Here is a 25,909-nt window from a genome sequence, read left to right on the forward strand (position 1 = left end):
GGTAGGAGAGCCCCTCCACCTCCACGTTCTAGCACAAAGGGATGAAAAACCAAGGGGATACATGACCGTTGACGCCACGGCTGTGCCCAGGGATGAGCGGGTTAAGAGGCGAGCTTCTCACCCTCGGAGAAGTCAAGCTAAATCCTTATTTAAGTTGGTATCAAAGGTAATTTGTACCAGAACGGTTTATTACAGCTCAGGTCTCGGCGCTCATCCACAGCCCTGCCCACCGCTACGGGACGGAGGGGATTTCAGCGCCTCTGAGCTGTGTTGAGTTACACGAGGTGCAGGAAAAAAGGGGGTTTTGTTTGGTTAAGCCACTCCACAGGCATAGAAGAAAATAAAGGCAAAGAGTGACAAAGGCAGAATTTTGGAGAAACGGAGGAAGTAAAATAAAGCAAGCTCAGTAAAAATGGGGACGGTACAAAAGTTCCCGTAAGACCAGTGAGGCCACCAGACTGCCCGTGATTACCACGTGCTATCACCGGGTCAGAATAAAAGGATCTCCGCTTTCTTCCCTGCCCTATTCTTTGTTAAAAAAACCTATTCAGGCCATACTCTCTACCCACAGACCTCATCTCCACTGCTGCTGCCGCGCTCCCATCCGATATTGGCTAACAAGCGGGAAGCGTCTGAGCAGTTTGCAGCCTACGGAAGACAACGCCGCTCGTTTGCCACTCGAAAGCAGGCGCCGGTGGCAGCCTGAGGAGCGCCATCGATAACAGTTGTCACTACGAGCATCTGTCGGTCTGGAGAGAACACGCCGCGTTTCTAGCCTGGATTTTACCCTCCTACTTGAAAGGAGTTACAAGGAGCAACTACAAATATACATCCTGTATGCACAAACATCCATTAATGCGTTGATGGTTTAAAGGGGGAGTCTAAAAGGCTCTTTAAAATGCTCTTTGGCATTATCCTGAAATTTCAGGGTAAAGCTGAAGAACGTTTAATATATAACAGGCTGCCTCCTTCTACCTCTTGAACCCATTTTACGCTGGTGAAAATTTATTTCCCTTGATTTTCTCTTTTATCACTGGTCTGTGCAACGTTCCCCTAACCCGGTGGATTAATCTGTAAAACCTCTCACTTTGAGCCTTTATAGTACGTTAAAGACCTGCAGATGCCTCCACCAAATCTCTCTTTGTCAGCGAGGGAGCAGAGCTGCCCCGCTCGCCGCTCACCTGCTCTCTTCCAGTGGCCGTCTCCGTGCAGAAGAGCCGGTAGCCTTGAACGGGGCCGTTGGCATAGGCGGGGGGATCCCAGGAGACGAGAATCGAGGTAGGTGAGGTAGACACAGCCCGCAGGTTTTCCACCGGCCCGGGAACTTGCACTGCACAGAAAGGACAGGACGGCGTGAAAATCCTGGTTCCCCCATCGCTACGCCCGTGTCCCTGACGCGTGGCATGACCCGGCCCTGCGCACACCTCCGAGGGATGCCTGTGATGGCACTGCTTCGGCACCGTACCCCTCGGGAACTCCAGACAAAACACAGAAGGCATGATAAACCCATGCAAAATACACCGCGGAAAGACTACCGCAGATTTAGCTCCATGAATACATGAAAGACTTGAAAGGGTTGTTCCATCAACGCCACATCTCTGCGGCTTTGGCTCAGGGGATGGACTTCATCTTTAAGGTCGGACCAGATGATCCTTGAGGGCCCTTCCAACCTGGTATACTACGATTCTACGAGCCTTAAAATGAAATTTCTGGGAAATAAGGAGCATAAATATCTAACGCACGCAACAGATGCATTTACCTTGTAATAGGAAATCGGGAGACACGCAAACCTGACCACCTAGGACCAGCTCAAGCTAAGGACCGCCATCAGAGGAGCCATTCGAGAAACCCGCAGGCAAAGGCCAACGCACCACCCAACGCTACCAAAATCATCTCATAAACACCTTAACTGTGAGCGTAAAGCTGCTTTCCAGTGAGGCACTGCTTAGTCCTGCGTGTTTCTGTCCCAGCTCTGTAGGGATCAGATTGATGCTATTAAATTATAAACAGATTTGGCACACCACAGCAGGCTGTGATTTCTTATAGCGAGCAATTAGCCCTCAAAATCTACCCAGGACCAGCTCAAGCTAAGGACCGTCATCAGAGGAGCCATTTGAGAAACCCGCAGGCAAACGCCAACGCACCACCCGACGCTACCAAAATCATCTTGTAAACACCTTAACTGTGAGCTTAAAGCTGCACTTAGTCCTGTGTGTTTCTGTCCCAGCTCTGTAGGGGCCAGCTTGATGCTATTAAATTATAAACGGATTTGGCGCACCGCAGCAGGCTGTGTTTTTTTTTATAGCGAGCAATTAGCCCTCAAAATCCCTCTGCTAGATTCTACCTAGCGCATTTGCACACATTGTGCACGTGTACCTGTTCACGCTAGTTGTTTAAACTCTTTTATGCATTACTCGGTCTGTTTTAGCTGCCCGAGGGATCCCAGGTGATGGCTGCTGTGAAGAATGATGGGCAGTCCCTGACATGCTCTAGGGAACGAGGGAACCCACAACGGCCGGCTGTAGGCTGGCATCCCCCCGGCGTAGCAGCGGCACGACACCACTCCTGCAAAGCCACCAAAACCTGGTAGCACCGAGCAATGGGATGGACTTGGCCAGAAGAAATCACGCCACTCTTCTGGGCTGATCTCCGAGCTGACCCTGCTTTGAGCAGGGGCTGGAGCAGAGACCTCCCATCACCCAACCCGCCTTATTCCATCATCCGCAAACCCTCGTTTACCCTTAAAAATTAGGCCTTAATAGTATAAGCTCTCCAATATTGATACGTAGCCCCAGTTCTGCTCTTAAATAACACTCCTGTGTTTGCAGGGTGCCCAGCAGCTACGGAAACCGCAGGGCTGCGGCGAGCTCGTCTTACAAACCAAATAATGGCAATAAAAGCGTTAAACTACCCCATCCTTCAAACTATTTATGTGGTTTGGTTCGTTCCGAAAACACAGAGGTTTGCAATAGGTTTAGCCTTCAAGTAAAGACCATTTGCAATGCAAAAAATTTGGATTGCCTCGACACCGGGATGGTGCTGGTGGGGGAAGACGCACACGACCCCCCCCTTAAACGACAACACAAACCAGTCCCTTGTAATTAAGGAAACCATACTGGGTCACCTTTTGTTACACAGACTGCATCTTAAAATGCTCCAATTTTCCCCTGAACGCAAATAATCACACATCAACTACACGAGGCTTTTGGATATCAGTTTAAACTGCTTATTAAAACAAAAGAGCTAAAAAAGCTTAATATATATAATATAATACCCCTGTATATATATATAATACCCCTGTAACCACCAGCAGTACCAGCAACAACTGGTGTTTGGAGAAGAGACTATCTATAGCTTATCTGTGCCTTCATCCTGACCTCGAGCGAAATTGAAAGGAAAAAAAAGAAGAAGAAAAAAAAAAGAATTATAATTGTGGCAAAAACATAAAGGTCAAGCAGAAGGTTATTTCTAAAAAATCTTCACCACCAAATAATATCTTTTTCCTTTCGACAAGGAGCGTGCCGTGGCGGAAAACGAAACTCGCAAGCTATTGTGCGACCGATAACTGAATTACAGCTCCTAGAACGGGCTTTCTGCAAACTTACAGCCCCGTTTCGAGGCAGTCCCGTGCTAACGGCTCTCTTCTGGAAATCCGTAAGCGCGCGGCGATGCCGAGGAGCCCCCGACCCCACGCTCCCTGGATCCGTCCCGCTCCCGCAAAATAGGGATGGCAGAGCCGGGCAGCGGAGAAACGCACCCAGACACGGCATCAGCAAAACACAGCCACCGTTTGATCACATTTTCAGGTTTAGAGGCAGCGTAGATACATTTATAATATTTTTATTTCCTTGGCCCAGCTTTCCTTTTCATTCTCTCGCAATATTTCTGACAGGCGCTCTAATGTGGTTAAGGTCTCCGCATTTTCAGCACGCACAAAGCATTTAATAATCTCGTCTGATCCCTTCTGTCGAATAATAATCTCGTGAAAATTGGCATTAAGTTTTAAATCTTTTCCTAAATTCTTCGCTTTCTAAATAGCAGAGAGGCCTTTAGAACCGCTTTGCGTGCCATTAAAACAAGACATTAAATCATGTTTCTTCTAAAGTCAGTCGTTTACAACTAACAGCATCCTTTACCTAAGAAAAAAGGAGAGAGGAAAGAGGGTGGGCTGAGGATTGATGCTTTTTTTGTTTGTTTGTTTTTCACTATGTGCTCCACATAATGCTTCAACACATTCCAAAACTCACCGTTCCTCTGAGAATGCCCTTCTGCTCCCATCGGTTCAGCGCCTCAGATTGTTTCGTAAATATAAGCTCCGACGATGCCTTGCAAAGAGTTTGCTGCTGCTCTCGCAACTGCCAGTTATTTGGGGGAATTACTCCTATTCAGCAGCCGTACAGGCAATCAGGCCTAATCCGAGCTGGCCCCAGCAAAGAGGGCTGTCCTCTACGTAAATGGTGTGTCTTGCTTTTAATCTTCCAGAAGTTCTCAAATCTTACAGACTACGAGTTATTTTTGGAGGTAACCTCCTGCCAGCAGTTGGTATAAACCCAAAGAGGTCATGTGCAGTTGGCAATAGGTGAAGAGCCTCTGGAGAACGTCCATAATTCATTCCCTCCCTCCGTCGTACAGTGCTGCATGTCCACGTCCTGTCCCAGTTGGAGATGTACCACGTGCACAGGGCAAGCTGGGGGCCTCTGGCAGGAGGGCAGGAGAAACAATGCTTTGATTTGTACCTCTGGGGCACAATGGCACAAGTTGAGTCAACGCAGCTTGATGCACGGGGCAAACTGGGGGCCTCTGGCAGGAGAAACGATGCTTTGATTCGTACCTCTGGGGCACGATGGCACAAGTTGAGTCAACGCAGCTTGATTTTGGGGTCAGCAAACCCAGAGGAGCTCAGCAGAAGGGCTTCACAGCTTGAGGTGGGCACTAGCTACTGGGAAGACCTGGCCAATGGTAGGGTAAGAGGGCTTTAAGACCTCTAGTAATCCTGCAAGTTTGATTTGTTGTAGGAGCAGAAAGGGATGGCATCTCTGTAGGCCAGTGAAAACGTTTCCTTATTGGGAGACACTGGTATTGACCTGGAGTACTGCCTCCAGCTCTGGAGCCTCCAACATAGGAAAGACATGGACCTGTTGGAGAGGGTCCAGAGGAGGCCATGAAGATGTTCTGAGGGCTGGAGCACCTCTGCTGGGAGGACAGGCTGGGAGAGTTGGGGGTGTTCAGCCTACAGAGGAGAAGACTCCAGAGAGATCTTTTAGCCTCTTCCAGTTTCTAAAGGGGGCCTACAAGAAAGCTGGAGAAGGACCTTTTGCAAGGGCATGTAGAGATAGGACGAGGGGGAATGGCTTCAAACTGGAAGAGGGGAGACTGAGATGAGATATGAGGAAGAAATTCTTTGCTGTGAGGGTGGTGAGCCCCTGGCGCAGGTTGCCCCGAGAAGCTGTGGCTGCCCCATCCCTGGAGGTGTTCAAGGCCAGGTTGGACGGGGCTTGGAGCAACCTGGGCTGGTGGGAGGTGTTCCTGCCCAGGGCAGGGGGGTTGGAACTAGATGATCTTTAAGGTCCCTTCCAACCTAAACCATTCTATGAGTCCAATTTCTACTCTCATGAGCCTTCACTGTTGTTCCCCAGAGATTTCCTCTTTGCTATTGTTCAGTTAAACTTCCAATAATAACCCTTAATAAGATACAAGAATGATACAAGTGCCTAAAATAGGAACGCAGGCAACTACGTCAAAAATTGCTTGGCAACTACCTAAACATCCTAAATCTCTCTCTCAAACCTGCCATTGTTATAAGTTCCTGAAGCTCTGCCTTCTGCACCCCAGGCCACCCTGCCTCTGCTGGTGGGAATCTGGCTCACACCGAAGCCCCACTGGAGAGCGGGAAGAGGAGCACCCACACATCGTGAGTGCAGCTCTGGCAGGTAAAGAGTTTGGTGTCCCCAAGACCGTTGCATTAAGCTCTATCACAAGACACTGACCTTCTTTCAGAGCTATCAATGGGCTCCAGCTTTGGGATCTCAGGTGCAGAAGTGATCTCAGATGATGCAGAAGTTTGCACGGCAGCCTTTGGGCAAGAGAGTCCTAAACACCACCTGGAAGTTGAATGCCCAAATATGAGGTGAAAGGATCACAGTCCTACTTCTTTCTCTCCTCCTGGTTCCAGGGGTCTTGACTTTTGCTGCCTCTGGTCCAAACCAACCTCCCGCCTAATGGCCACGACGTTCTCGCACCGAGCATGCCATTCAAGGCACTCGTGCTCTGAATCCTCTCAGATTATGCTCAGAAGAGAGCATTAAACCTTCCCAGGAGATAGCACGTACCATCAAGCACGTACCACCACCGCGCTTCCATAAGGAAAACAAAACCACTTAGCCCAACTTGATTTTTTATTAAAGAAATACGCCTGTTAATTCTGAGTTAGCCTCCCGGTTCTGTGGCAGGCTTGCCACCTCCATCCTGAAAGCCATTTTTAAAAAACATTTTTCCCGGTGATTTATTCCTCTCTGTAATGAGATGCGATGATTAAACTGTTCTTGTTATTACATTTCACTTTTTGTTTCGGCATCTGGTTCTCTGCTGATCTGCGCCGAAAACATTTCAAACGTAAACCAGTTATGGAGCTACTTGCGGTTGTTGATAATAGAGCGCGCACTTTGATTGCGCCTTTGATTTTGGGCCCCCTCCCCTTTCTTTCTCTGTAGTTAACAGCTTTAGCGATATTTCATTAAAATCTGGTTCCACGCTGCACGGAAAGATGCAACGTCAGAGAGCCTGCAGGCAGTGCAATTATTAACACAGTGAAATCTGCTGCCCAACGCCAGACATGCTCTGAAGACATGACGGTTGTTTGGCTGGACTGCCCCGGAGGCCTCCAGTGCCATCCGCTTTTGGAAGTAGCTTGAAGACATTTTCACAGAGTCTTCTGGTTTTCACGAGTTTTCCCTTTAACTCCTCATGCTGCACACCACAGATGCGTGAATCCAATGTTCTTCCATTTGCTAAGGAACACGGGACCAGGGATGGTACCACCAAGCGATGGTGATGGAGGTGGCTCGGCTCCCAACGCCGCAGCGAAGGGAAAGTGCCTCCTTGGAGCTGCCTCTACTGGAGGAGGTTTGGGAACACGTCCTCTTCCACCCTCCTGTTGGGGAAAGGCAGAGGCTCGGGGGGGAGGATGGGGACCTGAGCACCGCCAGAGATGTGCCAGCGGGGCACACCACCACAACACAAATTCCAGAAAGTCTGGAGCAAGAGGGAGATGGAAGTACGGCATTATCTTCTCGCCAGATAAAAACGTGGCCAGAAACGGGTACAACAGCAGCAGTAGAAGCGGCTCAACACCTAATACAGGCTCTTCATTCATAAAAGAAACTTTTAAAAGTATCTTCAGTGCCCAGCAGCTCCACCCCCATGCTTATTTTGCCCGACTTCCAAACATTTCAACGTATATCGCAGTGCAACAGCTCTAGGAATTGAGGATCGCTGTTAGCCCTGCTGCTAAACTCAGAAAGAGAACGATATTTTAAATAGTTTCCTACTATTACAAGACACCGACGGGCTGTATTTGCAGCAGAAAAGCCCCAAGTTGGGGATGGAGAAAGAAGTAGTCTGTTGTAGCCGTTCGCGCAAAAATCTCTCCGCGAGTACCAATTTATTAAGATTTCACTAATGTCAATAAGCTATTTGAAAGCAAACATGGGGTGCAAACACGGACACTAAAATAATAGCATCCACGAAGAGCGAGCCTGCGCTCAGCAAGATAAATTAAGTTCCAAAACAAGCTTTTGTTCCAAAATCCATCTGCTTCTGGGTGTCCAAACCTGCCCTGCGTTTGTTTGAGGTCTGAAAAAATGGCAGGAAAAAAACCTTTCTGAATGGAAGTGCATTTACAACGAGGCCCCGCGATGTGCTTCCCGGGAAATGATAGCATCCCCAGAACTAAAAAGCAACGGCGATTGACTTCAATAGGGACAGAAATTCAACCTTTTATTTTGAGAAACAGCGCGCGGAAAGATAGGTTACAGCAATCTTGGCTCTGGCTCAGACTTCCAGAGGGAGCTTGGATAAATAATTTAATGCTTTTATGCTTCAATTTCCTGCCCATAAAATGGCATAATAATATATCTCCTGCCCGTTCTTTATCTTACCTATTTATATTGCAAGATTTCTGGGGTGGGAAGAAAGGGCCAGATAAAAACAAAGATGAATGCGTGTCAAACGGAACCGAGACAGAATTTCAATTCCTACATCCAAAGCTATTTTAGAACTGCTCAGCAGCAGCCCCTTTTATAGGACATCTTCTCTTCGACCTTTTCCCTCTCATGGGGCTGTGCTCCTGCAGAGGACCGCAGCGGTTATGGCTGAGAACCTCGTACCCTGCTAAGCCCCGGTGATGGCACCACCCCGGTCCTTGATGGGAGCTGAGCGGGATGGTTAATCAAACACCCCCGTGACAAAGTGATGGGTTCGGATATCCCACAGAGATAACAGGTATGGAAAGGGCCAAAGGACCCATCTGAATTGTTTAAAATGATTTGGCCCTTCCCAGGAAGAGTAGGCTGGAGCACATCTCTTGCTCAACGGCAGAGGTTCAAGAGTCTGTCTTCAGTCTCAGGTCTAATCCCTCCATTAAATTTGTAGAAACCATAGCACAAAATGGCCTCGATCATAATTTAGGTCTCTTAGACATGGCTGTCCTACGAATAAAACCTGTCTCTCTACACAGATAGCTTTGTTTCTGATGAAAAGGTTTGAGAAGAGCTTTGTACCACCAGTCAGTAAAATGTGGTGGCATTGGATCAGCGGGAGGCACCGAGCAGGACTCTGCCCGGTGCCCAAATCAGGCTCGGTGGAGTTTATTTCATTTCCAGCTCGTTACACTGCCCCAATGGCCATTGTTTTCGGAAAGCTGCAGGGAGACAAATATGTCCCAGTGGTCTGCAGCTCAGCAGAGCTTTTTGGACGAATCTCAGCAAAGTGACGCGCCACTGCTCTTGTCCAGAGAAAGACCAGCCGGAGCCAAAGCTAACTGCCCAATCTGGCCAAGGAAACATCTCCTTGTGTCTCACCAGCAGCCAGCAGGAAGGACGGCCACGTTGCCCAAGGACTATGGCATCAAAATACTCCCTTGAGGGACGTAAGGATGAAGGAAAAACGCCCCAGTGCAAAAGAGCTTCCAACTGCGACATATTTCATACTGACACTGTCATACTGACACATACAGACGGGGCTTGGAGCAACCTGGTCTAGTGGAAGGTGTCCCTGCCCACGGCAGAGGGGTTGGAACTCGATGATCTTCAAGGTCCCCTCCAACCCAAACCGTTCTACGATTCTATTAAGGTGACGTCTTCATCACCGTCAACTGCCACCATCTCTGCAGGTGGGGTACGGGGTGCCAGGGGTGGCCCATCCATCCTGCACCCCTCCTGCTCGAGGAGGGACCCAGGCAGGGCCACTGTGCCTCAGCATCGCTGTTGGCATCAGGGACCTCTAAATATGGATATTTCATGCAAATGATGCAACACCTTGATTTGCATAGTTGATTAAGATATGCTTATCTGTTCTGCATTTTGATTTTTTGTTTTTTTTTTCAGATAAAAGCAGCTTTAATTTTCTGCTCCTTCTCAATAAGTCAGTCAAAGTGAAGTATTTTACTTGGCATGATGGTACCTTTGCAGCTCAGCAAACCTGGAGCAGAATTACAACACACTTCTAACCGCTGAAGCTTATTATTTATAAAAAGCAACGATTAGGTGACGAGCACCAAATTCTTCACATCAACCACCTCCCTGAAGCACTGAAAGGAAGGAGTATGCGGCACAGACAAACCTCCGAAATGGAAAATCCCTCTTCTCATTGAGAGCGTTTGGAGTATTTTCACTGAAGCAGATGATTTCTGGTAAACATGGTCTTCACAGACATCAAAACATTTGGAAAGAACAGTGACGATTTTTGCTTAGCAAGAAAAACGACGCAAAGTAATTCCATAATGCTGAAACACCCAGTAATGATGTTTTCAAACTAAAATATCGCTTCTCTAAATAATTTTTAAATTACTCGCATCGATTTTGGTCTAACCTTGTCACAATTTTTACATACTGGATGACGGAATGAAATATATTGTTTCATTAAAGCAAAAACAAAAAAAAAAAGGAAAGCAATCAAGAATTGTTTTCGCTGTACTTTAAAATACAACAAGAGACTCCAGCATCAGGAAATTTCCTGTGAACCCCAAACCTCTGGTCCTTCCTATCCTCAACTTGCGTTTAAAGAGTCCGATGAAAAACAAAACAGTTTTAAAGAAGAAGAAAGCCTTAAAAGAAATGTTTTTCATAAAAAATGCTGCCGCTATTCTTTATATTCACATATATATTATATATATTCATATACACATTCATATATATATTCTATATATTCAAGTATATTTTAAGTTCATGAAAAATGGGCAGAGACTATCGTGAGGAGAGAAGATCTGTTAAAAACAATAGGAAAACTTATTTAGTGCTATTTAAAATCCCTGGGAAATATCTGTAAGACTCCTCAGCAGAGAGAAGGTGGCTCTCCACAGGGGTCAAGGTCCAGTGGATGGGAGGAGGAGGAGGTTTCCCCCGGGCAGCACCGGGATGGAGGCAGCCAAGACCGTGTCAAGAACGAGGGCTACGGCCGAGCAGGGGGTTTATAGAGGGAAACAGGACCAGATCGTCCTCAGAATGTCACTCAGACCAACTCCTCTGGAGCACCAGGAAAAAAAACGCAACAGCTTTTACTGCTTCTGTTAGAAATCTCATGGAGGATGTGGTAGCTGATGCCGGGACTTTCAGAGACCTCTGAAAGAACATCTCGATACCTCTCGGGGATGATGAAGGTCAGAGGTATTTTCAAACCTACCAGAACCAAAGGATTTTTTTTTTTAATTTTCTTTTCCAGAAGATATAAAAAGATGAGTATGTGTCTGAGAAGAGAAAGTCTTCCTGGTATAATGGCAACCTCAGTAATCACAGAATGGTTTAGGTTGGAAGCGACCTTGAAGACCATCCAGTTCCAACCCCCCTGCCCTGGGCAGGGACACTGCCCACCAGCCCAGGTTGCTCCAAGCCCCGTCCAACCTGGCCTTGAACACCTCCAGGGATGGGGCAGCCACAGCTTCTCGGGGCAACCTGCCCCAGGGGCTCACCATCCTCACAGTCAAGAATTTCCTCCTCATCTCTCATCTAAATCTACAGGAAAACAACGCTTGAGCCTGGCACTGATTCACCATGTGTTGACCGTATCAGCAGTTCTGCCCTAAGCATGACACCCCGAAGATACCTACCCACAACTGGAGTAGGAAAGATTCAGTGTGTACGTCTCACAATCCAGATTCCTCACCTACTGGGTCTCCTCTATGCAACTGAGGACAAGACGTAAGGTCTCACACAGGGGATGCAAAGTCCTTCGAATTCAACTTTAATTACAACATTTCATATAGCAGTGCAACTTTTTAATGAGACGGACACTTTTCAAAGGAGGCAGAAGAGCCAGTCAGAAAAAAAATTCAGCCAAACAAAACCCCCAAAAGAGATGATTTTGACTGCATTATTTCAGTTAATTAAGATGAATGATGAACAGCAAGCGATTTGTGGTGCTTTAAATTGAACCCAAGACAATTTGAAAATGAACAACTCTACTTTCTGGGTTTAATTTTTTTTTTCCTTTATCTGTTAGTCTACCATGGTGGTAACAAATACTACCGCTATTAATGAGCCCGAACCTGCCCTCCTATCTCTGAGAAAAGAAGTACTTGGATGACATGGGGACATGGTTTAGAAGTGGTTTTGTCAGGGTAGGTTAATGGTTGGATGATCTTAAAGGTCCCTTCCAACCTGAACAATTCTATGATTCTATGACATCTTCAAAAGATGAAGATTCTGACACATCTTCACCATTGTGCCCATTTCAGAAACAAAGGGATGACAGTGTACAGGAATGAACCACCTTGCTCGGGGTCATGAGATGTGCCAGCTGGAAACTTCAACTCCAGCGAGCTTCTGGAGTTGGCATAATCCATCAGTAAGAATTAAATAAGTATTTCATCAGGTCCCCTCACAGCTTCGAAGGCACGTGGCTGCAGAAGGGACCGAGCCGGGGCAAGAAGGCAACAGGGTGGCACCCCCGCAGTGAGACGCAGGGTGGAAATGGTCTTGGTGATGGAGATGACTTGGGAAGACGAACGTTTTTCAACAAATTAAATAGCTTTAAGAATCTCTTCATGGAGAGGTTTACAGAAATACTGGAAGAACAGACCGCACGCTCACCTGGTCACTTTTTGCTGCTTAAACAGAAAGTGAAAATCAATCTAAGCTCCAAGATAGATGCACAGAATATTTTCCTCTCCTCCTCTTTGCAACTTTTTTCAGAAGTCTCTAGGAAGGAGTACAATATACATTTTCATTTTGCTCTTATTTGATCCCTCCTTACATCTCCTTATTGCAAACGGTGTTTACAAAAGTCTTATTCGGCCTTCCTGTGACGTGCAGGGACCACACATTCAGCAGGTAAGTGCAGACGGAGTCACTGCATCTGGATTAAGATACTGCATTTTGTTCCCCAAGAGAAACAAGAAATTCAATGGGAAATAAAAGAAAAAAAAAAAAGAAAAAGAAAAAGCCACAGCACTAAAGCTAGCCAGAGTCTAAAGAATAAACCAGCATGAGGTGATCTTTAATCTCAATTATCAATGCTAACAGCCTCTATTAACCAGCCTGGACTCCACTCTAAATGGAGCTAAAAAGCAAAAACTGGGCTGACCGCCCCCCGTGGCACATCCAGAGCCAGCCCCGACGTGGCAGAGGAGGAGGGGGAGTGCAGGAGTTGGGAAGGAGAGCGGGCAGATCGCTTGCCGTGGGAACACGGCTCAGATTCCCCACAAAATAAGAGAAATTTCTACTTTATTTGAAATTAACCCTGGTGTGAAAACAAAAAGCCCAGGAAACAAAAGACAAAATTCACACCACCGATGCGTTCGGGGGATCTGAATTTGTATTTTCCATTGCACAAGAGAGCATTAAGGATACCAGGGCCAGGGCAGATGCGTCACCCACACCCGTGCTGGGGACACCACCAGTGTCCCAATGGCCAACCTAGAGCAAGACCTCATCCTGTTCCTACCGCGACCTCCTGCAACGTGAAGCACCTTCCAAGAATTGAGACTGAAGAAACTCTTCTCTCTCTCAAGAAAAAGACAAAATAAATTTACAAAGCAGATGGGAAGCCAGAAACAGGACTCAAAGATGGAAAGAAAAACAGACACCGCCAACCCTCCCTTTAGGTCTACCCAACTTTGAGAAAAGAAGACACATTTCATTAAAATGTAAAGCAACTGAAAACCTTCCCCCCCCTCCCCTGCCAATGCTCCACGTAAATTACTCATAAAATTAAAGAACCATGCAAGAATGGCATAAAGTTACCCCAGGGAGTATTTTACTGAGCCATTATGGAAGAATACACACAAATGAGGAGGATATTAATGACTCCACAGAACACATTTTTCAGTACTGCTTCACCCTTTCATCAAATGACAAGAAAAAAATCACCGCCAAGGCATTACACCGGAGATGCTTATGTGTCTGCCTGCCCCAGCTCTTTCACATATTGATAAATGTATGAAATATATATATAAACTGACACGCTGGAGGGGAGGGATGCCATCCAGAGGGACCAGGACAGGCTGGAAACGTGGGCCCATGCCAACCTCACGCAGTTCAACCAGGCCAAGCGCAAGGTCCTACATCTGGGTCGAGGTGATCCCAAGCACAACTCCAGGCTGGGTGGGGAATGGCTGGAGAGCAGCCCTGAGGAGAAGGACCTGGGGGTGCTGATTGACGAGAAGCTCACCATGAGCCGGCAATGTGCGATCGCAGCCCAGAAGGCCAACCGGATCCTGGGCTGCATCAGAAGTGTGGCCAGCAGGGCAAGGGAGGGGATTCTGCCCCTCTGCTTTGCTCCGGGGAGACCCCACATGGAGTACTGCCTCCAGCTCTGGAGTCCCCAACATAAGAAGGACATGGACCTGCTGGAGCGGGTCCAGAGGAGGCCATGAAGATGCTGTGAGGGCTGGAGCCCCTCTGCTGGGAGGACAGGCTGGGAGAGTTGGGGAAAGCTGGAGAGGGACTTTTTACAAGGGTGTGTAGTGATAGGACAAGGGGTAATGGCTACAAAACAAAAGAGGGGAGGTTTAGATTAGATATTAGGAAGAAATTTTTCACTGTGAAGGTGGTGAGGCACTGGCCCAGGTTGCCCAGAGAAGCTGTGGCTGTCCCATCCCTGGAGGTGTTCAAGGCCAGCTTGGACGGGGCTTGGAGCAACCTGGGCTGGTGGGCGGTGTCCCTGCCCAGGGCAGGGGGGTTGGAACTGGACGATCTTCAAGGTCCTTTCCAACCTAAACCATTCTATGATTCTCTGAAATACCCCTGCACCTTGCAAAACGGACACTGCCCAAACCCAACACGGCCCTTCTGGGCATCTTTTTGTACACACAAATTTTGGCAGGGTAAGAATGCAGACTCTGAGACTTTTTTTTTCCTCCCCTTTAAAACAACATATGTAATGTTGTTGCAAAGTGATGGATGGAGGGCAGGAAGGCCACATCCTCAGTCCATCACTGCGACAGCCGATGTGGCACAGTCTGCAGCAGAGGATGTTCCTCACGGAGCCCATGGCTCCCTCATTAGATGGGACTAACTGCAGGTTTGTTATTAATTATTAACTTTTTTGTTACATCCGTACACGATGGGAAGGGAAATCCCTGCCACGAAGGATATTGTGTAAGCGGCATGGATAGACCTGTACCTGGGTGTGAGGAAGGAGAGAGGAAAAGTCATAGACTCAACGAATAGCCCAGGCTGGAAGGGACCTGGAAAGATTATCTTTTTTCAACATTGCTTATTTCTATTCTGGGGATGGAGAAACCAAGAGGCTTCAACAATCCACCCAAAGCCACAGAGCCTTAGCTCCAGCCCTCCCAACTTCTTAAACACAAGCTCAGCTTTTTCTCCACCCAGATCCAGCATTGGAGAACAGGGATTCTCAACTCTCTGTTCCCAAAAAACGTGATCAAGTCCACCTTGGTGGGAGGTTTCCTGGATAACCTGCAGTGTCTGCTCAAACTCATCCCATTTCAGCAAGACCCCGACTATCATGAGACAGTTTAGCATCATTATAGCGACGTTATCGTCCTTGTGACTGAAACTGGTACCCAAAATAGCTGAGTAGGGAGCAAAGGTGGCGTTAGTGCCCTCTGAACTACTCAGCATCCGACAGCGGCAGGGGCCGGCCCCGCTTGGGGACACTGGCCAGCCCTGAGAGGTGACAACTGGTGACTAAAATGGATGGGTCTGATATAAGTCTTCAGAATAATTCAATTACTCCAGCGCATGTTTATTCCGCAAACATAATCTGTGCTGATTCACATATACAGGACTACTGCTAGATAAAAAGGTCTTCTATGTGGGCTTTAAAAGACATCCCTGCCTTCCCTCGCTGTTTCATGTGAAATTTCCTCGCATTAATTTTAATGGCCTTTTAATTTTCTATGCGGTTTTGACATTTGTATAAGAAATGTATGTTAAAAGAGACTGTGGCTGAAATTTTGTCTATGCCTTTTTAACATTTCCCATGCAATAACTTCAAAGAATATTGTCTCCGCTGAAAAACTTGTAGGAAAAAAAAAAAAAAAAGCCAACAAAACCCCACACCAAACCCCAAAACTGGAATCGCTTCTGGTGCAATTGCTTTAATGCAGTACTGATGGTAGTTTTTGCTGCTATTTGTCTCAGCGAGAAAATTCAGGTACAACCAGTCAGCAATAAAATGATCCAAGAAATAATATAAATGCTTCCCCACCGTAATGACAAAAAATGAAATTCTGAAATGAGAAAGGGACTGATTTCTGAGGTCAGATGCACCAGCCCCTAATGGGAAAGTAATTCCGAAAGTATCTAGGCAGGTGTGGATCTCAGTGACCAAAGTCATCCAAGTCTCCTAAGACAAGGTGGAGAGCTTCTCCCTGCTGCAAAATGCCCCGCTCACTCTGTAAATCCCCGGCAAATCTCGGTATTTATTTCAGAATTCCCATTTTGAGGACGTGGGGATGGGGAGCATGGCTCCTCCTGGTTGCTCCCCACCTTGGGGACAATCATGAGGGGACAGGGATGTGCTCCTTGCAGTACAGCGCAGGAGGAGGGAGACATATGGGGACACAGCTGGGCTCCTCTTAAGTAGGTATAGTAATAATTTCCAACCTCAGAAGGCTACAGTAATTAATTATTCCTTATAAAGCCCTTAAAGATGCTCGGGTAGAAGTTGAGATGTCAGTGCAGTCTGAATTGATTTCACTGGAAGGGAGATGATAAGAGGCAACTTTACGAGGCTGGAGTGTTGCCGTCATGTTTCTTTGGGGCACACCAACACGTTTTCCTACTCATCTTCTCTTTCACCGACTAATACACACGTCGTGGAGACACGGATTTATTAGGAAACCGGTTTTTAATTCAAAAGGGCTGCAAAAAGAAGTGAGCTGGTGCCGCAGCAGGGAACAGCTTTCAAAGCTCGGACGGACAATTCCAATCCTCCTTGGGAGAATAGATGCGGTTCTTTATTCTCTACACCCAAGCTGCTTTAACAGCAACTTGAGGAGCCAAAATAATAACTCACAAAGTCTCCACATGTGGTATGAAAAGATTAGACATGGCTTAAGCAGGCAGGGATTTAAATCCAGACTGATAATACTGTAGTGAAATTATATACCATAAAGGCAGAGAAAAAGGGGGTTGTAGTTTACTAAAAAAAAAAAAAAAAAAAGGGGGTGGTGGTGGTGGTGTTAATTTGGGGACAAAACCCTTCATATAAATCCAGCCCATACATTCTGAATGATTATTTCAAAAAGCTGGAACTTGTTCTGTTGATCTTTTAAACTGATTACTGTGTGAATGTATGCACTTTTAGAAACAGGCAGTGACAGACATGAATTTCAGATGTCCTTTTTCATCAGCTTTTTCTTCTTTAACAATGCCGGATTGCATAATACTTCTGGTATTTTCAAATAATGTGGAAATTCAATTTATGGGCAGCCATGTAATTTATTGTACAATAGTTACAGCATGTTCTAAAAGACAGCCGCAGAGAAGCTGACTGCCTCCCAGGACCAGAGAGACGGGTTGCAAAATGATAAAATAATTTGGTCGCCAGGAAAAAGCGAAAAGAAAAAAAAAAAAGAAAAAGGAAAGCAATATTTTCTCCACGCTTAAACTTGACGCTTCAGAGAAATCCTGAATTTATTAAAATAGGAAAGATATTCCCAATGTCTACGCTGCATGTGAAACCGGAGCCGGGAACTGCGCGGTGGCAGCTTCAGATGGTAACAGCAGGGGGTAGCACTGCACGTGAAACCGGAGCCGGGAACTGCTTCAGATGGTAACAGCAGGGGGTAGCGGTGCCTGCTTTTCACTGGGGAAGGCATTTTCTGGCTTGAAATGTTGCTTTACCTCCATAAATATATATATAAAAACTACAAACATATTCAGAAACGTGTGTACACGCATTTCTACGCAGAGATAAACTACCAAGAGATAAACGATGCTGATGGTCAGCTGCTTAATACCTCCCTTTCAAAAGGTTCCGATTCATAAAGTGACTTTCAAGAATTATTTCCCCAAAAAAAGGGCTGGGAAACAACCTTGCTTGCGTTTGCACGGGGCGGTTGAGTAACCGCAAGTAAGTGCAATAAGTGGCAGAGCAATCTCAGAGCAGGAATCGAAGATGTATCGAAAACGTGGGGACATCCAGAAAAAACACCAGAGCGCTACGTGTCTCAGCTGATATTTCACAAACATCACTATTCTTGGGGGTCTGGGAAGCGATGACAGGAAGTAAAATTCACCGTTTGTGATAAACAAAGCTACAGACACAAAACCGCAGAATAATCTGAGTTGAAAGGTTCCTTCTCCCCTTGTTCACGACATCCCTCGCCTGCTCAGGGGACGGCGCACGTCCTCCCGCTGGCCCCGATGGACACCTTTCCTGGGGCTCAGCTGAGCTGTGAAAGGAATGGAACGGTTCAAAAGCCACCTAAAGCCACCTCCGGGGGCTCGACTTAGCACAGGATTTGCTTTCCACACTCCTCCTTCTCCTCCCCTCGCACCGTGGAGAGCTGTTCCCACCTCCTCTACCTTCTCCCATCAAGAAAACACATTTCGGGGGTTACCGGCACGGCTGTTACCTTCACACGATGAGGGGTTTTCAGACAAATATTGCTTTTCAGTTAAATTTCTGTACACGGAAGCGTGTGACAATGTAACACAGTTTCTGTGCTTCTGGTAAGCGTTACATTTCCCACCTTATTACAGAGGGGGAGTGTATTCTGGCTTAGTGATGGAGCATCAAAGCAGCTCAGCATCCCACCATCACCCCTCTGGCTCACCAAAGCAGTCCAGTGCCCACCAGTACGAGACACAGCACCCATTCTCCGTGCTAAGAACTAGATACCGGTCCCATTTTTACGGCCAACTCTTCCAAATCATTAATTTTTCCATAGAAGAGCTCAAATAGGGTTTCAATCCTCTCTCTGCAATGGTCCTTCTTCCAAGCGAAGTAAAATAGCAATAGGACAAACTCAACCAGAAAAAGTTTCTCTTCTTGCCAGAGACCAGACACGTGCCAACACTTACAATAAAATGAGACATACAGAAAAAGTGTCTACTGAAAGGTTCCACCTGCTCCAAAGATTTACAAAACACACTCACACTGACTGCTAAACAGTAATTAAGAGGAAAGATTTGGTTTTAAACCCCAGTAAGCCAAAATGTGTACTCCAGTGGAAAGCTTTTTCTATCTGTCAGTAAGTTTATCATGTTTCCTAGCGAAAAATACACCACCTGACGTACCATAGCACAGCTTTTGGTGTCACTTACGCTGTCACGTAATAGACGGGATGCGCGACTATCAAAGTCACGCCACAAACTCACAATATGCTGCTGTTGAGCAGCTCGATGCTCTGCCAGAAACAGTGCGAACTAAGGGAAGGTTTCCTTTACTAATTTTGCTTATTTTCTAATAAATATTCTCATATTTATTTTACTGGGCCATGTTTTCTAAGAGGAACTCTAGGAAAACCTTAAAGCAACGGCCCGTGAGCGCGGCAGAGCTGCGGTTGGCGGCTCTGGCTCGCGCCAAGACACCGATCCTGCGCGTACTCACGCTCCGGCTGCGTGGCAACCTTGACGGGCTGCGAGCTCTCTCCTGGGCCCCACTCGTTGTACGCCACCACTCGGAAGGTGTAGGTCTCCTCCGGCTTCAGGTTGCCCACGGTCAGTTGAAGCGTCCCAGATTGAGACGTGTTGACTGCCCGTTCCCTAAAAAAACAAAAGCAAAAACAAAAAGAAAACCATTTTAAAATTCATTTGGATCTTCAAGCATTACTTAGTTATGCAACTGGCAGCTTGCACGGTATGATTATTTATCAAACTTCAGTTTGAGGTTTGTTCATTTACAGGTTTTTTTTATTATTTTTACTTTTAAAAGCCTAATTCAAGTAATGGGGCCCACTGGGAACACTGCAAGCACTCCAAAAAAGACCTGTATTTTAACATTTCAAACGGCATACGGTATATCGGTTCTTTGCTTTTCTTAATATAACAAAAAAGGAAAATTGATGGAAAGAAATGGCTATTCAGTACAGGAAAACATCCCTGATATAGAAGTGAGATGTATATGGGACTGTAAACACCCAGCTGGTGGGAACTGAGTTTGGATCGCTCTGCAAACTCACCCCTTGTCCGGGTCCCTGCTACATCTGCACCTCCAAACCACCACTACCACCACCACCAAACCACCACTACCGCCACCCCCCACTGTTCCACAGGCACAGGGACCACCCAGAATTTTTTTCTAAGATGGCGCTACCGCTCACCGTTTTGCAGCTCTAAAATGAAAACCCATTTCGGGAGTTCATACTACGTTCCCCCCTTGGCCAACGGAGCACCCAGGCAGTTCAGGGGCAGAACTTTCTCCTAATGCGGGATGACGGTCGGACACCACCCCACGGACGTGACCTTGGCCATCGGCTGTTGGGAAACATCAACTCGCTATCGCCTGCAGCAGCCAGGTTTCTCTTTCTCTCCAACTCAACCTACAGTTTGTTATCACTAAGCCCTGGAAAGGGATGCTATTGATGCTCCTCCACCAGCCGCTCCCAGTGACGAGTTCTGGTGGTCACCAGAGCGAAGGTACAGCCCAGACATTAGAAGGTGGCAGCCCCTGGCCAGGGTGACACACAGGACATCATCCTCCTGTCAGGGCAAGAGCTATATAAATTTTTCCGGGCACCATAAGCACCCAGAGCCAAAGGCGGTGGGCTAAAGGGGTGAGAGATAACAATCGGTGAGGAAAATACGGACCTAAAGTCATTAACACGGGATTGTCCGGGAAAAATGCAACCCCTAAACAGCAAAGCAGGGTTTAAATTGGATGAAATCACAGACATTTCATGGACAATCTGCAAAAAGAAGTAGGTAAAATTGCTTTTGTAACTGATTTATTATGGGTGGCATGCCTCGCTCCTCTCCTTTACTAGAAGACCTCTGAACAGCGAAAAACAACAATAATGTAGATTTCATGCCGCCGAAAAAAAAAAAAAAAATTAAGATCCAATCGACTAATTGCCACCCTTTTTGTAGCTCTGCTGTGGTTCTCTGGGCTGCAACAGGCACAGCAGCAATTCAGAGAATGGAGATTATTGTTCCTTCGGGGAACGTTTCCTCAAAATGAAATTTCTCAGGCCAAAGAATGGTCCCACCATCCGAGCGCCAGGCTCCACCATCGCTCCAACCCTCGGAGGACTGACGGAAGAAAGCTCTGGTGAACATTCCCAAGGGAAAACGGTCGGATCGCCTCTTAGCAGAGACAACAGGAGTTTAACGTCTCTCTTGCTAAGTTGCTAAGCCACTATCCATCGTCCTTCAGGAGTTGTGACAGGTCGGTGAAGTTGCCACTGACTGCAAAAGGGGAAACATAACCCCCATCTTTAAAAAGGGGAAAAAAAAGAAGCCCTGGGGAACTACAGGCCGGTCAGTCTCACCTCTGTGCTCACCCAGATCATGGAGCAGATCCTCCTGGAAGCTATGCAAAGGCACATGGAAAACGAGGAGGTGATCGGGGACAGCCTTCGCTAACGGCAAATGGTGTCTGACAAATTTGGTGGCCTTCTACGACAGGGTTAAAGCACTGATGGATAAGGGAAGAGCAGGTGACATCATCTACCTGGACTTGTGCAAAGCATTTGACATTGTCCTGAGAGACATCCTCCAAGACATTGGAGAGACATGAATTTGAGCGATGGACCACTCAATGGATAATGAATTGGCTGGATGATCGCACTCAAAGAGTTGCAGTCAACAGTTCCACATCCAAGTGGAGACCAGTGAGAAGTGGTGTTCCTCAGGGGTCGGCTTTGGCACCAGCGCGTTCCCTCCATGCACTTTGAGAAAGCACTGAGTGAAGTAAACCATTATATGTTTTACTTCCCATAGTGCGGGTCTTCTAGAGATCAGATCTAGAGTATCTTCCAAATGCAACACCAGAAGCCCGTAGGGCCGTGCAAGACCTTGTAACTTAAAGAAAAGAAGAAATGGCCTGTATTAAAAAAGAGTTCCAGATTAACCCAAGCCGGAATAATCAAACAAACTCAATAATCAAGCAAACACCTCAGGATTGAGATTAGGAGGAATAAAGCAAAAGAACGGGCTGAGGTTTCCCTCCGGGCAGGCTGGGACGCGAGAACAGCCAACAGCCCACACCCAGCCCCATCTCACAACCTGGCAGCGGCCAGATAACAAAGATTTGGAGGAATAAGGGAACCAGGATAGAAATATCTGGTTATTCTCCTGGTGTAGGACAGAAGTCTCTGGTTATTCTGTGTCACAGAGCTCCTGCTCACATGTTTCTGGAATTTGGGCACCCAGGTGATCACAGACACTCAAATGGGTCCATTGCCTTCCAGCTGTCAAATCTCCACTGATTCTGGTTTCTGTGATATCCCGTGGAAACATATTTATGACTCGTGAGAAAAAACTATCCCTTTTGTTTAAACAAGCCGCCTGCCAATGTCCCGTCGGGCAGCGGCGTCTTCTTCGACACCGTGAAACCTCCAGCTACCAAAGTGAAAAAACCTCCTTCTGAATACAACCACCCTACACTTGTCTTTGTAAAACAGATACCTAAACCACGTCAGATGGATGCTGGAAAACCTGTGGCTGCCTTTTCTCCCTCGAGCTCCAGCGACCTGCCCCACTGCCACACGCTCATGTTGAAGGTAGGTGAGATGAGCGTCACCAATGTCCAAAAGTCCATCGTGCGCTCCTGCTTACCAGCCAGGGGGTAATGCGCCACAGATGCTACAGCAATGCGGGAATCATCTAAAAAAGCACCAAACAGCCTTGAATTGGGCACCTTTACGTTTGGGGTTGTCTTTTTCAATCCCATCTTGGCCATAAATTACAGTCTAAAAATAAAAGACCTTGACTAAAGTCATCCACTTTCTTGTAAAACAGAGGCTTCGACATGTAATTTCCAGTGACTGAAGATCATGTTACATTGCGGTATCAGCATGTAAAAAGAAAAAGATAATTACAGTTCCCATATATCTCTTAGGTGTGTAACAAATGCTTTTATAATGTTTCAAACACCTAATTAGTTACTTCAAGTAAGACAAGTCATGTTAATGCTCCTTGCTGTGAAATGAGTACTATTAATTTTAAAATGGACGGACTTTTACTACCTCGAGTTCTTCTTTTATCTCCCATTATCGTTCTCCCACAAAATATCATAAAGTCCTTGATTATAACAAGCAAACCTCGAAACTAATGTAAATAGATCATCTGGGAATGATATTTTTGAACTTCAGCTGAATTCTGAAGATAGACTTTAATCAAATAGAAGGTTTTGTGTTCAATTAAGTGGTCCCTTGATTAATTTCTCCAGTCTGCAACGTGCAGGAAGCCAAACTGGGAGATCTGTGAGCTTTTTTGTGAGTATCTATGCATTTATTAATTTGTTATTGGAAACAAGTTCTAGTGAACGTTCGACTTAAAATAAAAATAGTCTTGATCTTGCAAAAGAGTCCTTCGTCAAAGGGTTTTACGTTCAGCTGATGTCCAAGGTAATTTTCTTCTTTTAAGAAAAAATTTAAATAAATAAAAAAATCAGGAAAATAAAAATAGTCTCGATCTTGCAAAAGAGTCAAAGGATTTTACGTTCAGCTGATGTCCAGGGTAATTTTCTTCTTTTAATAAAAAATTTAAATAAATAAAAAAATCAGAGCACTTCATTTCATTTCTTGGGAAAAATGTTTGCTAACAGTCAGTTAAAACCCAAGGATAGCTACAAATCGGGACCCACTACTTAAGCCAACTCGACATCTCAACGGTGGCAATCAAAACCTGAGCTGTATTTCGGGGGTTTGTGCCTCATCTAAAATGCTAAACAGAAAATAGATTACCATATAAATATTTCTCATTATTTATAAATAGGGAATTTTTTATTGTCAATTAAATTTTAAATGCAGCGATGTAAATTCTCGCCGGGAAGGCAGAATTCATTTAGAACTATGCACAGGTAATTAACGATGCCTTGGGATTACATTTGAGGAGGTATTTTTTCAGTTTAGATCAAGAGCAAATCAGTAAAAATAAACAACGTCTCTTTTTTTTTGCGCTGACTTATACGCTACCGCATAAATATCAAATGCCTTTGTGAATCAACGCTTGCTCGTTGAGAAGCAGACCGACGGGGACGGATGAGAAGAGGCAATGAAGAGCGAGGCCGACAGCAAATCGGAACGTCAAAATCCCATCAAAATCGGAACCCGCCCGTGGACTGAAATATTGAATCCGCCCCATTTTGCAAACGCTCCAAACAAAACAAAAAAAATCACCGCTCTAAAACAGTTTGTAATTGAATGTGGGCGGCGTCCCGACACAAATGCTGTTGGTTGGGAAGAGGTTTAAAGATGGAGATGGACCAGACGCTTCTCACCTGAAGACCACCCTCTAGCTAAAAAAAAAATAATAAAATAATAAATTAATTAAAATTAAAGTTTCAAGTGGACGTGAGAGATGCTGGAGAGGCAGCAGCACCTCTGCCCTCACAGCACCCAAGGACAGCCCCGTTCCCAGCAGTAAAATGGGAAACAAATCAAAACGGTGGATATTTACCCACTGCATTGGCAAACTCCGCATTTTTAATCGTTCAGATGACCTTATTACTTGCATACAAAATAAGGGTTTATTCCGTGAGCTTATAACATCAAATGAAACCTAAACGAGCTCCTTTCTCTTCTGGAACATTTCTCCTGCGAGGCAGGATGGAGTTTTACGGTCTTTTTTTGTGTGTGTGTACATGTCTATAGCTTGAAGAGCGATACCCATCGAAATGCATGCATGATACTCTATCACTATATTCCACAATATTTTAACAGAAAATAAGGACAATCGAATGTATACTAAGAGTTCCGTCTCTGCTAACAGACCCTACACATGAAATCCTCTATTTCTGCTCATTTTTTCCAGCAATGGTCCCCTATTATCAGCAAATGTTCGGGAATATCTCCCTTTTATATCCAAATTTCTATCTCCACCGGAAACTCAGAGCGCGGGTATATCGCGTGGCTGTTTATTTCTTTCCTAATAGATTTAAGGGAAGTTTTATCCTTTTCCGAGAAACTCGCCTTTTACCTTGAAGTGCTCTTTCCAATCACCCTTAGCAGCGTTCAAAGCCGTTCCGTCCCAGGTGGGATGCGGAGCCGAGCCCGAAGATCAAAGAGCATCCCATCAGAAGGGCTACGGCAATAAGTGCAATCACTTCCCCAAAAGGGGCTTCTTTAAAAGGGCTGCGCTGAAAAACCTTTGTGAGAGAGTTCAAAACACGGGAGGGTTATTTTTTCCGGACGTTCCTTCAAGTGGCCGCGTGTCCTTTCTGTCCCATCGGCTGCGGTGACGCCACCAGCTGCCACGCAAATCCTCCCCGCTCTCCAATGCGGGAGGATCGCCTTCCTCCAGACGTACAGTAATTTCTCTGACAATTCCTTTGCATCCCCGGGGTTAATGTCAAATCCAATATTTATTTTCCTAAACAGAAAAACGGTTCTACTGTAAAAATAACGTGTAAACAATAAACAACTCAAAAAAAAAAAAAAATCCCACGGGAGCTTTTTAAGACTCAACGCAGCTGTGCGCAGCAGCTCCAATGTTTTTAAGACAGTTATAATAAACGAGATGTGATGTCAACAGTGCTCTCCGGCGTCGCCACATCACGGGCGCTTCATGTCCACGGACAAATCTCGAAGCACTTTCTAAACATGGGGAGATGAGAATCCCCACGCGCAGCACAGGACCCTGTTCCATTACGGCTGGTGGTGATGGCTGTAAGGACTCAGATGGGCAAAAATATGTGATTCAGCCCTGTGAACCCCCATTTGGTACCCAAACTGGGAGCGCCAAGGGAGCCGCTGGGCATCCTCACTTCCCACTGAACTCATTCAACCCTCTTTTCGCATCAGTTTCTTCGCTTGGGCCAATTAAATGTATTTCCTCAGTGCCTTACACAACCCTCAACGTGTCCCCCGACGTTCCTGACGCTCCAGCGAGGTGTTGTTCTCAGAGGGGTTTGTGAAGGCGAGATGTCCATGTCTAAGCTGTGAACCAAACCCAACAAACCCGGCTCCTACCCCGTGTTTTCACCGCAAACCCTCCCCTCCTGCCTCTGTGCCGTGGATCCCCCAAGTGACGCCCTGCTGCAGAAGACGCTTGCCTCCAGCACCGGCCTCAGAAACGCCAACTTGAATTTAAGAGCTTCGTTTTACAGAGGGAAGAGC

The 25,909-nt window shown here is 46.2% G+C and overlaps 1 protein-coding gene across 1 annotated transcript in view; it reads right to left on the minus strand.

The window, feature by feature from the left end:
• LOC104292115 (netrin receptor DCC-like) overlaps nt 1-25,909 on the minus strand; it is a gene marked incomplete at its 3' end in the record, with an annotated part of 148,076 nt that overhangs the window by 66,895 nt on the left and 55,272 nt on the right. The window contains exons 6-7 of the mRNA XM_009891438.1: nt 19,240-19,394; nt 1,182-1,330 (exon numbers count right to left, since the gene is read on the minus strand). Coding sequence (XP_009889740.1) covers nt 1,182-1,330; nt 19,240-19,394 — 304 coding nt within the window. The remainder of the gene's footprint in view (nt 1-1,181; nt 1,331-19,239; nt 19,395-25,909) is intronic.

The sequence above is a fragment of the Charadrius vociferus genome, unplaced genomic scaffold, assembly GCF_000708025.1.
Source record: "Charadrius vociferus isolate BGI_N301 unplaced genomic scaffold, ASM70802v2 scaffold369, whole genome shotgun sequence".
NCBI classification, from domain to species: domain Eukaryota; kingdom Metazoa; phylum Chordata; class Aves; order Charadriiformes; family Charadriidae; genus Charadrius; species Charadrius vociferus.